Below are 15270 nucleotides of genomic sequence, written 5' to 3'. Positions count from 1 at the left end.
TTGAAGAAACACCACCTAGGTTCCATGTATTTGCAAGTGAATAATTTGTGAATTGGAGCCATTTCATAATACCATACTCAATCAGTTCCTTGCATAAAAATTATTATGAAGTCATATAAAAACACAGATAGGAAGAATAGTTAAGTATCCACCATTAGAAATAATAACAACTCTCATTTATGGACCACTCCCTATGTGTCAGCCATGCTGTGTGTTTGAGGCGTGAAATTATTTCATGCTCAAAACAATGCCACAGAGGTAGGTACTATCATGACATCTATTGAACAAATGACATCAAGGTGCAGAAAGCTTAAGTCATTTGGTGCAAGCCACATAGCTGGTTGCTGACCAGGCACTTTGTCCTGCACAATCTACCTCATATTTTTAACCACTTCATTTTCACATGGGGAATTATCCTGCTATAAAAATGCACTGCAATTTGTTCATTCATCCATTCATTCATTCTCCTATTGATGGACATTTTTCACTGTTTTTCTCTTGCACACATTCTAGTTCACTGCCTATCTATGACTTTTTGTGCACATATGTGAGAAGTATCTGAGTGTATATAGTTAGGAGAGCAGTTGCTGGAGTAAAGGAAGAACCTTAGGCTTTATGAGATATTGCCTCATGGCCCCCTGGATTCTAGTGCCACTTTTTACTCCTATCAGCAACTTGTCAGAAATCTCATTTCACATCCTTGTCTACAATTAATGTTACTGGACTTTTACACCTGATGGTGTGAAGATAGAACATTAAATTTAGATCTCCCTGATTATAGCCTGTGAATGTTGAGTATTTTTTACAATTTTTTAATGTGTATTAATTTTTGAGAAAGAGAAGGACAGAGCATGAGCAGGGGAGGGGCAGAGAGGGAGAAAGAGACACAGAATCCAATCCAAAGCAGACTCCAGGCTCTGAGCTGTCAGCACAGAGCCCAACGTGGAGCTCGAGCCCAGGAACTGCGAGATCATGACCTGAACACAAGTCGGACGCCTAACCAACTGAGCCACCCAGTTGCCCAGAGCGTTTTTTATATATAGTCATAGGCTACTTACGTTTTGTGTTGATTTCTTATTCATCTGGTAGATATGCCCATTTGTTTGTTGCTTTTTTTTTTTCAAATGATTCCCAGACATTCTGTGCAATTCTGCATCACTTCTAACTGAGAAGACATTGAAATGTTAGAAAGATACAGCTAAAATATTAGGGCTTGCCTGTGAATGCACACCTCTCACCCTCTTCAGGCAATAGTGCAATTTCATTATGTGGTATTACCAAAACCATTTAGAAAGTTTCTTCAGTGTGTCCTTAATGGTGCATGTCATAAAAGTGAAAACTTTTAATAGACCCTTTTAACATCAGCCAGTCGCTTAGCTGTTTAAATTCCATTCTAGCATAGGCAACAGCTGCGTGAAGGGGTCACGCTAATGCATGATTAAAAGTTCTGTTAAATTGGAGCCTCAGTCCTCAGCTGCTGCACTGACAAGCCATTTTCCCCCTGCCTCTCAGGTAGGGGTTTTCATCTCCTGACAATTTGACAGATGTGGCTGCACAGTTGATCCATCTTCCAAAACACACCCAGTGATCTATTCCCATGAAGGAAGTCACTGACAAGAACATGAAAGTATGCATGAGACCTGGCATGCTCAAGCTCACTTTCTCTCTGATAGCATCGTGTGCCTCCGTCCGTAAAGAACAGAGATAATAGGTCTTACCATAAGTAGGTCAAATGGTGGCAAAATTATTACTCTAGTGTTTTAATGCTTTTTGAGAAAATTTCCATTGAAGGCAGAGAGTGCGGGGGTGGGAGGAAAATACACCGTGATGTGTGTATTTCAAGTGATGAAGTGACATCCTAGGCACTTCTCAGATGTCTGTCTTCTTAATGAACCTTCCCGGAAACTGGCAGACAATCTCAAGAATGATTGAACCCAGGAGAATGTAGCTTCCATCCACAAGCAAACCTCTGCTCTACTTATAGACCAAGGTGACAAGACAGTGTGGTCCAGCTGAGACAGGCCCGGGAGGAACCTGGGGCAGTTTACTGCATCTCCCGGAGCTTTCACTCCCTGACCTGAAAAATGGGGCTAATACCAGCTCTGAGGGTTTTATAAGAATTACCAATGCCGTACGTAAAGTGCCTAGCCAGTGTGTGGGATGCTGTGGTCACAAGGTCGTAGAAATGACTGTCATTGCTGTGAGCACGCTCTGTGCACTTCCGGGCAGCCTGTTCTCATGCACACCTGCAAGCCAGTGCCTTCACAGCCTTGCTCCAGCCCTGTGTCTGCATCTTAGGAGTGAACTCTGAGAGCCCAACGGACATGCCCCTGCTTATTCTCATGAGCACATTACCCCTCTCATTTTGAAAAACCAAACACACCGCGCCCTGACCCATTCCCACCTATAAACGGGACTTTTCCTGCATCTCCAGAACCTGTGATGCACCCTCATCATCCTCCCCAAATCCAACTTATCTTCAATCTATCATTAATTCCGTCTTTTGAATTTCTTTGAATCATCCCTTCCACCCCAATCGAATGCCCCTACCTTCAAAATCAGGTCAAACAAGACTTCCTCAATGCAGTGATCTCTGACTCCTCAATTAAAGTTTGGTCACTTTCTTCTCGACTTCCAGCTTCCTCCAGCACAGCTCACATGATAAGCGCTAGGCACATATTTGGGGGATTATATGTGAGTGTACAAATAGAGGTGCTTTCATGCACAGAGCTACACGGCCTTACATATTCTTACTCCCCCATTAGGCAGATGCCAGTGACATCTCTCCCAAATCCTGGCGTGTGCACACACAAGATCACCTTCAGTTCTAACAGGAGAACATAAAACGCCGGGCTTGGAAGGCAAGTTTTGGGAGAAAGAAAGGAATAAAAAATTATTCTTTGAGAACCTGGAATGAGAATTAAAATAGGGAGAATAAAATAGCTAAAGGCAAAACAGCACAAACAAAAGGTAAAAGAAGGTAGCTCAGAAGTTAATTGAGAGAGGAGTGCCTGAGTGGCCCATTGGGTTAAGACTCTTGATCTCGGCTCAGGTCATGATCTCATGGTTCGTGGGACCAAGCCCTGCATCAGGCTCTGCATTGACAGTGTGTGACCTGCCTATGATTCCCCCTCCCACTCTCTCTGCCCCTCTGCTGCTTGCTCCCTCTCCTTCCCTCTCTCAAAATAAATAAAACATTTAAAGAGTTTAATTGAGAGTCTGATTATAGTCTTGAAATCAGTTATAGCCAAATTAACTAAAGAGGGGAGGCAATTGTGCAGATTTTCAATTCTAAATATTTTATATATATTTCAGTAGATACCCTAATATTTACATACATAAATAGACTATAGATGTACTTCAAATAATAATGATATCCAGAAAAGAGACCAGACATAATAAAAAATAAGATAAAATCATTAATACTATTTTTATTTATTCACCTTCTGTTGATCAAATGGTTTTGCCTCTTTGACTTTTGAGCCTCACTGGAAGAAAGAAATATTCAAAACATCTTTAAAATTATTTGTGTTTCAGATTATTCCAAACTAAATTCCTATATTGTTGTATATTTTCACCTTCCAGTTTGAATAAGTCTCATGATTCTTCGGTATTTACATTTATATTAATCAGGAGACCTATAGTAACTTATGCCAGGCATTCATAATACAGTCTTTAGAGACAATTTTCCATCAAATATTTGTTACATTGTCACCTTTAGAAGAAATGAAGGATACATTGTTCTTCTGAGTCTTGATTTCTGGGGTTAAATAAGCAACCGTCCAGTCCTGTCCATAAGATCTTCAGTTGGGATTTTAAATTGCTATGCATTTTCTCAGTGTTCAGCACAATGAGTGCAGTTGAATGGTTTGAAGGAGCCCTGTGATCCTTCTTTACCCTACAGCTGGCGACAGTTTTGGACAGAGTAAAAAAAAACTTGTCATTTCATAGTTGGTATAATTCTTTAGTATTTTTTCAATCCTTCAAATTTGTTTTTCTCTCTTCCCTAAATAATTTAAATATCTCAGAATGAATCTCCCACTTCAAGATACTATATAGCTCAAAAATATTTGTTTAATTCTGCATTCATCAAATGTACCAACCTAAGCCCTTCACTGTGTTAAATCTGCAGTTTATTTAACATGACCACTATTTAAATTCATTGTTGAATTTGTGGTTTCCATTTTTTTTTAACGTTTATTTTTATTTTTGAGACATAGAGAGACAGAGCTTGAACGGGGGAGGGTCAGAGAGAGAGGGAGACACAGAATCTGAAACAGGCTCCGGGCTCTGTGCTGACAGCTCAGAGCCCGACGCGGGGTTCGAACTCACGGACCGCGAGATCATGACCTGAGCCAAAGTCAGACGCTTAACCAACTGAGCCACCCAGGAGCCCCTTGTGGTTTCCATTTTGAATTTAAAACAAAAGTTTTATGTTCATTTACCCACCATTTAATACTAAAAATAAAAGTAAACATACACAAGTAAATTTCAACTGATTCTACATATAGACATTTTAATTAGCTATGGGAATGTCAATGAAAGTGCCCAAAGAACTTAAAATCGTCATAGTTTAAGTGCCCCCTATCTAGCGGCCCTGTTGTGGACCTTCCTAACTTCTCACTAGAGTACTCATGAAGACAAAGAGAAATTCACAACCCTACTGATGGCTAAGCACCTTTTGTCACATCTGGTGAGACTGTGTAGTAACTATATGGCCTGTGTAGCACTCGTGAGAAATTAGAAAATGTTAGTTTCTGCACTCTGGCATTGCACTTACAATTGGCTGTGAGTCAGAATCAGAGGACTGTGAGGAAGGAATGGCCCAGGTGACCATCACTGATGGAGGCTTATTGCTGGAATATGTGCAGTACCTCCCCAGCCGGTCATCACCCCGGGTGCCCAGGAGAGAATGGTGCAGCTCCTTGGAATATGCAAATAGACAATTGTATTACTTGAAACAAGATTATATTACTTGAACTTAAGTGTCCTAATTTGTTTTACTTACCTTGCATTGATACATCTTAATAGGATCAAGAGTGAGAAGGTATATGTGAGTGCCCTTGGCATTATGGGTCATGCTGGGTCTCTAAGTATCAGAATGACACAATATATATCCCTTCCAGCCTAGAGCAATGAGGAGGTGCCAGAGGGCTCGGGCAGCTTGGCGTGGGGGCAGTGGTGTGCTTGCAAATGTTTAAAATGTTTAACAACCATCTTGAAGTGGGAGAGTCCGGATTGGTAGCATTCGCTAGTTTCCATGGTGTTACCTGTTCCCACTGTGTCCAATTTCAAATTAACAACATGACATTGATATATATATATTTTATATTTTATATATTATATAAAATATATAATATATATTATATATATTTACATATATATAATATAATTATATATAAATTTATATATAAATATATATAATATATATAAAATATATATTATATATAATAAATATATATAATATATATAAACACATATATATATTATATATATTTACATATATATAATATAATTATATATAAATTTATATATAAATTTATATATAAATATATATATAATATATATAAAATATATATTATATATAATAAATATATATATAATATATATAAACACATATATATAATATATATATGTTTATATATATATATAAAATATATATGTGGTATATAAATACATATATATATGGTAAAATTTTTGGTAATCCCATCTGAAGCACCTAGTTTCCAAGGTCACTATAGGGGGGAAGAGAGAGAGAGTTTGAAGAAGCCACACGCTTTCTTGATTGCTCTTTTCAAAATGACACATTTCTATTCCAGCAATGAGAACCACTCGTATTGGCCCCATTTCGATGCTAATAGACTAAGTAATGTCACTAGCTCTGTGCCTGAGGCAACAGGCTTGATGGGTGTATTAGTTGGCTTTTGCTAAACAACAAGCCACCCCTAAAACTTAATGGCTTATAAAACAGACACTAATTTTTGCTCACAAATTTGTGGCTCAGCTGCTAGTCTGAGCTCTCGGCTGGTCAAAGCCCAAAGCCAGGCTCATCTTGTGTCTGCAGTCAGCCAGCACCCCCAGCTAACTCATGAGCTAGCATCTCTGCTTCTGGGGCACAGCAGACTTTTGGGGCAAAGGGGAAGACAGAGCCCATGACCATCATGCAACAGGCCTGCCTGGAGAGCGTGAGGAGCTGCGAGAGTAAGTCTCAACCCACAGCTATTTTCTAAGTCTCTGTTCATGTCACCTTTGCTGTTGTCCTACTAACAAACCAAGTCACATGGCTAAGTCCAGAGTCAGAGTGGGAGGGCGCTACCAAGGTTGTGGATGCAGGAGGTAGGTTCAACTTCAGGCTCTGCCACACAGGCTAAAAGAAATTTCAGTCACTGGCTTAGCATTGTAGTTCCTCTTAGTGGCATTCCCTTTCTACTGGGCATGTATTTCTTCTCGTCAAAATCTGGTTTGGGTTATACAGCCTGGAGTTGGCATGAAAAATGTTAGTAACAGTAATAGATATTTGTGTGGCAATTAGTGATTTAACATCTAACCTTACTTTTACAGAGTAGAGGGAAAGCTATACTCATGCTGGCCAAGAGACGAAAACTAAACTCTTCCTTCTTTCCACAATTTGGCTTCCGTGTTTGAGCTTCTCTTACCCAGCTTACTGTCCAGGAAAGAAAGCAGCCCAGTCAGGACTTGACCTGTATTCACAGGTATCACAGATGTTTAGTACCTTTGAGAGAAGTCACTGGTGGATTTCCTTCTATCATCTGGCTCTCCAGGGACATGCCAGGGGCAGGCAGATGGGAAAGGCAGAGTTTCTAAGAACATCTGCTGGGTCTGTTTTCAGTCTTGATATAAATATATTTGCTTTTTTAATACAAATTCTTTATATCGGACAGCATTATTTGTATATTGATGATAGAAGTAACATATATCCAGATGTCTTCTAAATACAGGAAGCAAAAAATGTACCGCACGCACAGGAGAGATGTATTATGCACTTGGTCTTTTACATTATGTTCTTGTTGGTATGCTCATGGCTGCATATGCAGGATGGTTTCTGAGAATTTCATCTGGTAATTGCATTGTTCTCCAAATATGTTTACTTTGAAATCTAATTAAAACACAGTTTTTAGTACATGGCTGATGCAATGTTCAGTGCCTGAAATGTGTTTACCAAGTAGTATATCTTATTCTCTCAAGCAGCAATTTAAAGAAAGATTTGATTTCTGAGCTGTACTATTCATTATCCTAATTTATCCTTATTGCGGCCTCAAAGGCCACAGTTTTGATTTGTTGGATGTTTGCCTGCACAGTCTTCAGAATCTTTATGGCACTATTTTATAAGCAAAATTCCTGAACAAATTAATAGAAATAGCTCCTATGAAGTAGTCAAGCCAAAAACTGGGATAGCATAAGACCTTTTCGAAAGTCTGTACACATCCATGTTTCCTCTCAAGATTAGTTCTCTCCCCCACTTGATTTCTCATGTTGTACCTTCTCATTTTCACCACAAGCGATTAATTGTGTCTCTACCTTTAGATCCTTCCAGTGTTTTCAAATACAGTTACAAATAACAAGAATCCTGAGTGCAAGATGCCTGCTTCAGGCTAGACTCTATACTAAATAGTCTCTCTTATAGTCATGTTATAACCTGGAGATGTAGGTGCTCTGACATCTATTTCTCATGTAAGAAAACTGAGTCACAGAGAGGTTTACTCATGCACAGAGCCCAGATGCAAACTCAGCTCAGCCTGTCTGCAAAACCGACATTTTTTCCCACACTGGCGATCTTACACCCTTCTGTAAGGAACAGATCATCTTCAGCTTTCAAATATAAGGTTCGCAAACTTGTTCCCTCTATTTAATCACAAACACTTAGCAGGGGAGCTGCTGTTCTTTCTTCTGGAGTATGTAGAGCCACGTCGGAGGCATCGTTAGAAGGCAAGAGAGCACCTACTTTGGGCTCAAAACATCTGAGACTACCTTCTACCTCTAGGAATGTGGAAGCCTACTTATCTTTCCCTTATCCTTTCTCCGTATGTGAAAAGGGATAATTAAACACCTACTGCACAGGGTTGTGGATTAAATGAAATTTTTACATGCAGTGCATTGAGGTGTGCAATATGCTTACACCAAAACTTGCCACTAACCAAGCACCCAAATGGTAGCCCTTGTTGATACATCTTGTTGGTTGAGTGTGGATCCCTATTCATATTCGAGGTAGACTTCAGTCTCTTGAGAACATTCCTTTCACGGTAGGACTCAGAACTAATAATATAAAGTGACCTTTCTTGTCCTTCCACTTGAGGTGTGACTCAGTATCATTGCTGCAGACCCATTGTCTCATTCCGTGTTTCTGAAACGCGTTACAAACAAAACGTAAACTTTGATTGCCATGATGAGTTTAAATCTGTAGTAATGAATTTTACAGAGACCCCTACTGGCATATCTCCTTGAGTGCAACTCCTTGGTGCAGTAGAGTTTTGTAGCACTGGTGTTCTCTACAATCAGATGCCATAGGAGACAATTTGAACTGGTGTATGTCAAAGTCATGAACATATTTGCATTAGATTCCTATTCTGCTGTAACAAATAACCACAAATTTATTGACTTAAACCAACACATTATTTACAGTTCTATAGGTCAGAACTCCAAAGTACGTTTCAGCTGGCTAAAATGAAGGTGTCAGGAAGGCTGCATTACTTCTGGAGATACAAGGAAGAAAGCACTTTCTTGCCTTTTCCAGACTCTAGACACCACTTGCATTCCTAGACTTTTTGAGTCTGTGATGGTGTCTTCATAATACTCCCCACAAATGGTTGAAAAGTCAACACATACTTTTGTCTTCATGAACCTGGGTTAGTTGGTTTTTGATCTTGGGGTTGGAGAGGGGGGATGTGATGGTGTATCCTAACATATTACCATAATGTTCCAGCCAGTGTGTGTTCTATTCTAATCAGTGATTATAGACTTTTTAGAGTCATGAAATTGTAAATTTGTAAAAAAAAAAAAAAAAAAAAAAAAAAAATTATAGGTCACCCAGTTTAAACTGCTACTCAAGGAGATCCTCTACAACAGAACCTCTCACACTTCGATACACACATTAATCATTGGCGACCTTGTTAAAAATGCAGATTCTGATTCAGCAGGTCTGCAATGGGCCTGAGAACCTGCATTTCTAATATGCTCCCAGGAAGCCCCTGGTTCAGGGACCACAGTCTGGGTAGTAAGACTCCTGAGTGTTACTGCCAGATACTGCTGCCTTGGGACGGTTTTGCTATAGTCTCTTACTTGTATTTTGGTAATTCCAATTGTTGCATACAGAAATTGTATTTCTTGGATCAAAGCCAAGCTAAGAATATATGGAAAACCTGTATGATTTTTTAAAAATATAAACCAAGGTGACATTGCAATTGAAGAGAACCTTAAAAAATTGAATGTGTATGCAGGATCCAGAGTCTTTTATTATATATAAAAATGTATACATACATGTATAGAAACATACACACATGTATATGTGTGTTTATATATGTATATATACCCATGTCCATATTAAATAATTCTGAAAAATCTCAAGTTACATAATATGTTGTGGCTCTGACTCAACTTTAACATTTCCCTTTACGTTAATTTTTATAAGAAAATAAAAAATTGGGGTGCCTTGGTGGCTCAGTAGTTAAGTGTCAGACTTTGACTCAGGTCATGATCTTGCAGTCTGTGGGTTCAAGCCCTGTGTCGGGCTCTCTGCTGTCAGTGCAGAGCCTGCTTCAGGTCCTCTGTCCCCTCTCTCTCTGCCTCTTCCCCACTTGTGCTCTCCCTCTCCAAAATAAATATTTTTTTAAAAAAAGAAAAAAAAATGAAGAGTATAAATTTGGAGTGTCCTATAGATATAAGCATTGAGTCTAAATGTGATGTTTCCGGGCCTCTGCATTAAGGAAAGTGACAGCCAGTTTCAAACGCTGGTTGGATTGAATTGAGCTGAAGTGGACCATGTCACCAGCCCTCACTTCAAAGCTAGAGCCGCTGGTTCTAATATTCAGATTTAGCTACCGCACATACAGATTACCTTAATTCTTATTTAATATTTGAAAGTCATTACTTTGGAGAAAGTCAGCTAAGCAATGGTGATTATAGTGTATCAAAATCCATTGTAAGTGATTATTTTAATGACTCTGTACCAACAGGGACACGTAGACACTCAGACAAAAAACAACCTAATTATAATGACAGCACCAAAGTGAAGCTGTGACAGTTACAAAACCAATTTAAAAGTTTTTTGACAGCCATGGCTAAAAGCTTTGTTTGGATCTTTCAGTAATAACAGTTTACTTAAGACACAAATCCATAGCTAAGGAAAATAGAAAGAGAGAGTTGTGGCTTTTCTGTCATGTGGATAAAGTAGAAATCCGTTGAAATGTTTTTAATAGAACATTATGTTGAAAAGAATATAGAAAAGGAATAACAGTTATGGAATTTAAGTCTCACAATTCAAGAAAGACAAAATAACAATAAAAATACTGGTGAGAATAGAAACTTGCCAAGTGATTTGCTTATCTGTGTTGTGAAGGTCAGGAGTTCCTGCAAGCAAATTGATGTGCACTTACATATGTTGGTTGTCAGTTCTGGAATTTGATTTTGTATTGCCTATAAGATAAAGTCAAAGTCACATGGATGTAAGAATGCCTCCAAAGTCATGGGGACACAAAACCTTATGAAATATCTGCTTTTCCCGTGGCTCTGACGTCTCTCAAATTAATAGATCTTATCACTCTTATTTATCTTTCTTGGTCCTGGACTCAGTCAAATACACAACATAGTTAATTCTTTGACTTTGGACAATTAATTTCCCATTCCTGGACAGAAAAATGCCTGATTCACAGAACTGCATTTATTTTTATTGCAAGTCTTTATGGAACACTTATAATATGCTAGCACTTGTTCTAAGCACTTTACCGACATTGACTCCTTTAAAACGGTAACAACCTTTGGACTGGCCACTGTTATCTCCAGTTGACTAATAAGAAAACTCAGGCACAGAGAGGCTTAGTTAACTTGCCAATGGCAACAGAACTTGTAAGTGGTGGAATTTCCACTGTGTGCAGTTTGGCTGGGAGCCCATGTCCTTATAGACAAGCATAGGGTGACAAAGGCCATGTACGGTCACATATATGGATGCATAAGACAACAGCTGGACTCACAGTACTCAGAGGAAGCAGTCCTGAGTCCTGTTTCTGCTTTCCCATCTCCAGGCTCTGCTCTGGTTAGGTTCTTTTAGTTGCAAAGATTGAAGACTTTTCAAGTCGGGTCGAATGTAAGAATCTGTGTCCCTAACATGCCAGGAAGCAACAAGGCCTTAACACATGGTGGTGCTCATCTCTGGCATTTGGCACCAAGGGATGGGATTTAGTGGTTTGTTGTTTTGCACTCAGGTCCTTTCCACAGGCCAGCTTCTCTCTCCTTTTTTGCTGCCCAAGGCCTTCGGCCTGTACTCTCTCCATTCATATATCATCTACCCCACTGGGGGCAGTGGATCCCAGAATGGACTTTACATAGACTTGGTTGGATAGGGAGCCCACTTCTACTGTGTACTTGCTGTGTGATCTTGGAAAAATGACTTTTTCTGTCTGAAATCACTGGGAAAAGCGAGTAATATATCCTGCTGTGTAGGGCTATGGTGGAGATTAAAAGAGATAAAGTAAATAACACGCTTCTAGTATGGCCTGGAACATAGTAAGCATTCAATTCATGGCAGTCATTATCATAACAGTCATTAGCTTTGAATGCCTAATTATTTCATCTCCGTGTAGGCAGTAGACTTGGGTCCACATCACGGCACCACCTGCAATACTGTGTGACAGTGGGAAAGTTATTTAACTTCACTGAGCCTCGATTTTCTAATCTATAAAACTGAGGCGACTTCCTAGAGCAGTTGCTTTCCTTGTTAAGAGTTTATCTGTTTTGCCTCCTCAGCAAATGATGCGGTCATCAGTTTTCCACATGTTCATTCTAAGCATGGTGACGGTGGATGTGATAGTTGCTGCCAGCAACTACCACAAAGGGGAAAGCTTCAGGAGGCAGTACGACGAGTTCTATCTCGCGGAGGTAAGTGGCTCACTTGGACGCAGATGACTTTTCAAGGTAAAGGTGAACCTCAGATAGCACTTTTTATAAATCTGAAAAGGAAAAGCCATTTGTGAATTACTTGACTTTGGCCAAAGCTGATTCACTGTGTTCTTCGTAAGTGTTTCTTTGGTCACCATGCTGCCTGGCTCATTTTGTGTTGCCCTCAGACCGAGTAATCTTGCCCACAGTTTCACATTGCCGAGGTAACCCCTTTGCCCTGCATCTTACTCTCTGGAACTTGCCGTTTTCATATCCACCTCTCATTGTCACTCCCTTTCTCAAGTTGTGTTAGTCTGTTCCCTACTCAGTGTAAGCAAGCACAGATTCAGAAGACTGTAAATAAGCAAGTCAGCTCAACAATACCTAGGAGAGGGCAGGAGGGAAATTCTGATAACACAGATAACTTTTGTAGAAACTGAGGAGTCCCCACTTGCACTAATGATGTTAAGCCAGGAGCAGGTAGGTTTAGTGATTAAATAAGCATTTTCTAGCACCCTACATACTACACTAGAGTTTTGGAATAGTACTTCTTTTCTTTTTTTTAATATTTATTTATTTTTGAGAGAGAGACAGAGTGCAGGCAGGAGAAGGACAGAGAAAGAGGAAGACAAAGAATTCAAAGCAGGCTCCAGGCTCTGAGCTGTTAGCGCAAAGCCTGATGCGGGGCTCGAACTCACCGAAGTGCAAGATCATGACCTGAGCTGAAGTCGGCCACTTAACTGACTGAGCCACTCAGCTGCCCCTGTAATAGTACTTCTTATTGACTGAGTAACTTTGTTAATATTTTAATACATTTTAATGATGTCCAGAGACTACTTTTTTATTATGAAAAATTATTTCTAAAATACATCTCAGAGTTGAATGATTACCTATTTTTGGAAAAATTGATTGACGAATAACTCTTTAGAACCCATGTGTCTTTTTAAGTGAGGTATTTATATACATCTGAACTACACTTCAAGAAATCCAGTATATGAAAAAGTAAAGTTAAAAAGCAGAAAAATAGTAATTCAATTATTTTTATTATAAAAGAATTTTCCATGTAAAAAATCAATTTGCCATATAGTTGAGTTCTCTAAGATATCCAGAATTCTCCAAGAACATTTAAAAATGGATTTTGTTAATACAAATTCAATCCCCCCCACACGTAAACTTTTCAGAAAAAAATTGATGGCGTATACCTATTGAATGGTAATATCTGTTTGGGTATCAAGAAACATTTAAGGAGTCACTTATGAATTTCCCTCTTCATGGAGGTTTGTTGCCTGTAACAAAATATCATTTGTATTAAACTTTCACTGTGGTTTGATGCTGCCTAATTGCTGTGTGGAATATGGAGCTTACAGTTTAGCAAGAAATATAGACAGTAAGCAGTAACTGTTTTATGCTGTGGAGTACCAATGACAGAGGCACATGAAGAAATGATATCCAGCCTGACACCTGAAAAATTGGTATAATTTTGCTGCATATCCAGCACACAAAGATTGGATTGTCATTAAAAGCACAGGGAGGGGCACCTGGGTGGCGCAGTCGGTTAAGCGTCCGACTTCAGCCAGGTCACGATCTCGCGGTCCGGGAGTTCGAGCCCCGCGTCAGGCTCTGGGCTGATGGCTCAGAGCCTGGAGCCTGTTTCCGATTCTGTGTCTCCCTCTCTCTCTGCCCCTCCCCCGTTCATGCTCTGTCTCTCTCTGTCCCAAAAATAAATAAACGTTGAAAAAAAAAATTAAAAAAAAATAAAAGCACAGGGAAACATGGACCAATAATAATATTTGCAGGTGAATTTGTAACACAAGGATCGAACATTGAAGGAATCCCAATGAAGTGACTTCTGTCTGAAGTAGGAAGCAAGGTCTATGTCCAGCCTTATAACAAGATTATAAAATGGGAAGGTCATGGAGGAAAGAAAGAGGAAGTGGATACTGTGGAGAATGCAAAAAAAAAAAAAAAAAAGAAAGAAAGAAAAGTAAATTAAAGATACATCAATTGCAGTGCTGAAGACCCAGCTGAATTTTGAGGCTACAAATTCATAATGATGCCAATATAGACAGATGTTTCCCTTTTTAAGGTCTTGCATAAAGGGGAGAAAGGCAACACTCAGCCTGAGCCAGCTTTGGAATTTTTTCAGGCTGGTGGAACTGAGAGAGCCCGAAGGTATGGTTGTGATCATAGAGTGGGATCCAAGATTCAGGATTTCAGAATAATCCTGGAAAACTAAATACAAAATATGGAGTGTTATATGGATATGAGTGGCTCAAACATAATGATGGAGTTAAGGCAAGATGGCAGGGAGCTCTCAAACTAAGGTGTCGGCTGAATCTTCACAATGACATTGAAGTCATTCAGTGTGAGGCCAGTTCTTGGGGAAGGAGTGTAGGCAGGGCATGTAGAAGGGACTGATGGAGAAATTAATGGGCAGCAGCCACAGGGAGAGTCAGGTGAGAGGACATCTTAACCTGTTGGAATACACCTCAAAGGAATGTTGAAGGGTAATGGATTGGGCATCTCTTCGTCATCCATATGCTATCCTATGTGGGCTGTATGGGATATTGGAGCATGAGCATCCTCTTCTGGAAAGGGCTGTGGAGAAAGCCATACATTTGTAACAGAACCAGCTGAGGCAAGGACATAGGAAGCAGATTCAGTGAATTCAGTGAAAGGGGATAAGAGAATGTAGAAGAAATTGCTTAACATAGAATGAGACCCAAAGGTTAATTAAAGGCTCTGGCTGGAGAGAGGTAGGAAGATAGGTGAGGTGGAAGAACTACACAATAGTCTTAGAACCAGAGGTTAAAAGGCTGATGACAAAATGCCTGGGAATCCAAACAGAAATGGCTACTGGTGATTGGGACTATGCTAATCATTCTGGAGTGAGTTGTATCTGCTGGTGAAGAAGTCCTGGATATTGGAGATTACATTAACATTTCTTGTGTAGCCCAGGGTTGGAACTTGGTCACTAAATCAGCCCCGTAGGATAGGGGCTAGGCCATCCACTGGGAACATAGGAATAGAACAGAATCCTCTGGTAAATTTTACCTAATTTTTCCACATATAAATTTGATCTCTTCCCTAATGTATTTATGTGTGTTAGCTAATTTATGATAATGAAATGCCAACAAAATTTCAAATAATTTAATATAGAGT

General features: G+C 39.5%; 1 protein-coding gene across 5 annotated transcripts in view; it reads left to right on the top strand.

Annotated features, from left to right (window-relative positions):
* NALCN (sodium leak channel, non-selective) overlaps positions 1-15270 on the top strand; it is a 320527-nt gene that overhangs the window by 127195 nt on the left and 178062 nt on the right. For all 5 annotated transcript variants that reach the window (XM_045481393.1, XM_045481373.1, XM_045481362.1 and 2 more), the window contains one exon: positions 11977-12108. In XM_045481393.1, the coding sequence (XP_045337349.1) occupies positions 11977-12108 (132 nt within the window). The remainder of the gene's footprint in view (positions 1-11976; positions 12109-15270) is intronic.

The sequence above is a fragment of the Leopardus geoffroyi genome, chromosome A1 (genome assembly GCF_018350155.1).
Source record: "Leopardus geoffroyi isolate Oge1 chromosome A1, O.geoffroyi_Oge1_pat1.0, whole genome shotgun sequence".
Lineage (NCBI taxonomy): Eukaryota > Metazoa > Chordata > Mammalia > Carnivora > Felidae > Leopardus > Leopardus geoffroyi.
This window is presented reverse-complemented; position numbering and strand designations above follow the sequence as displayed.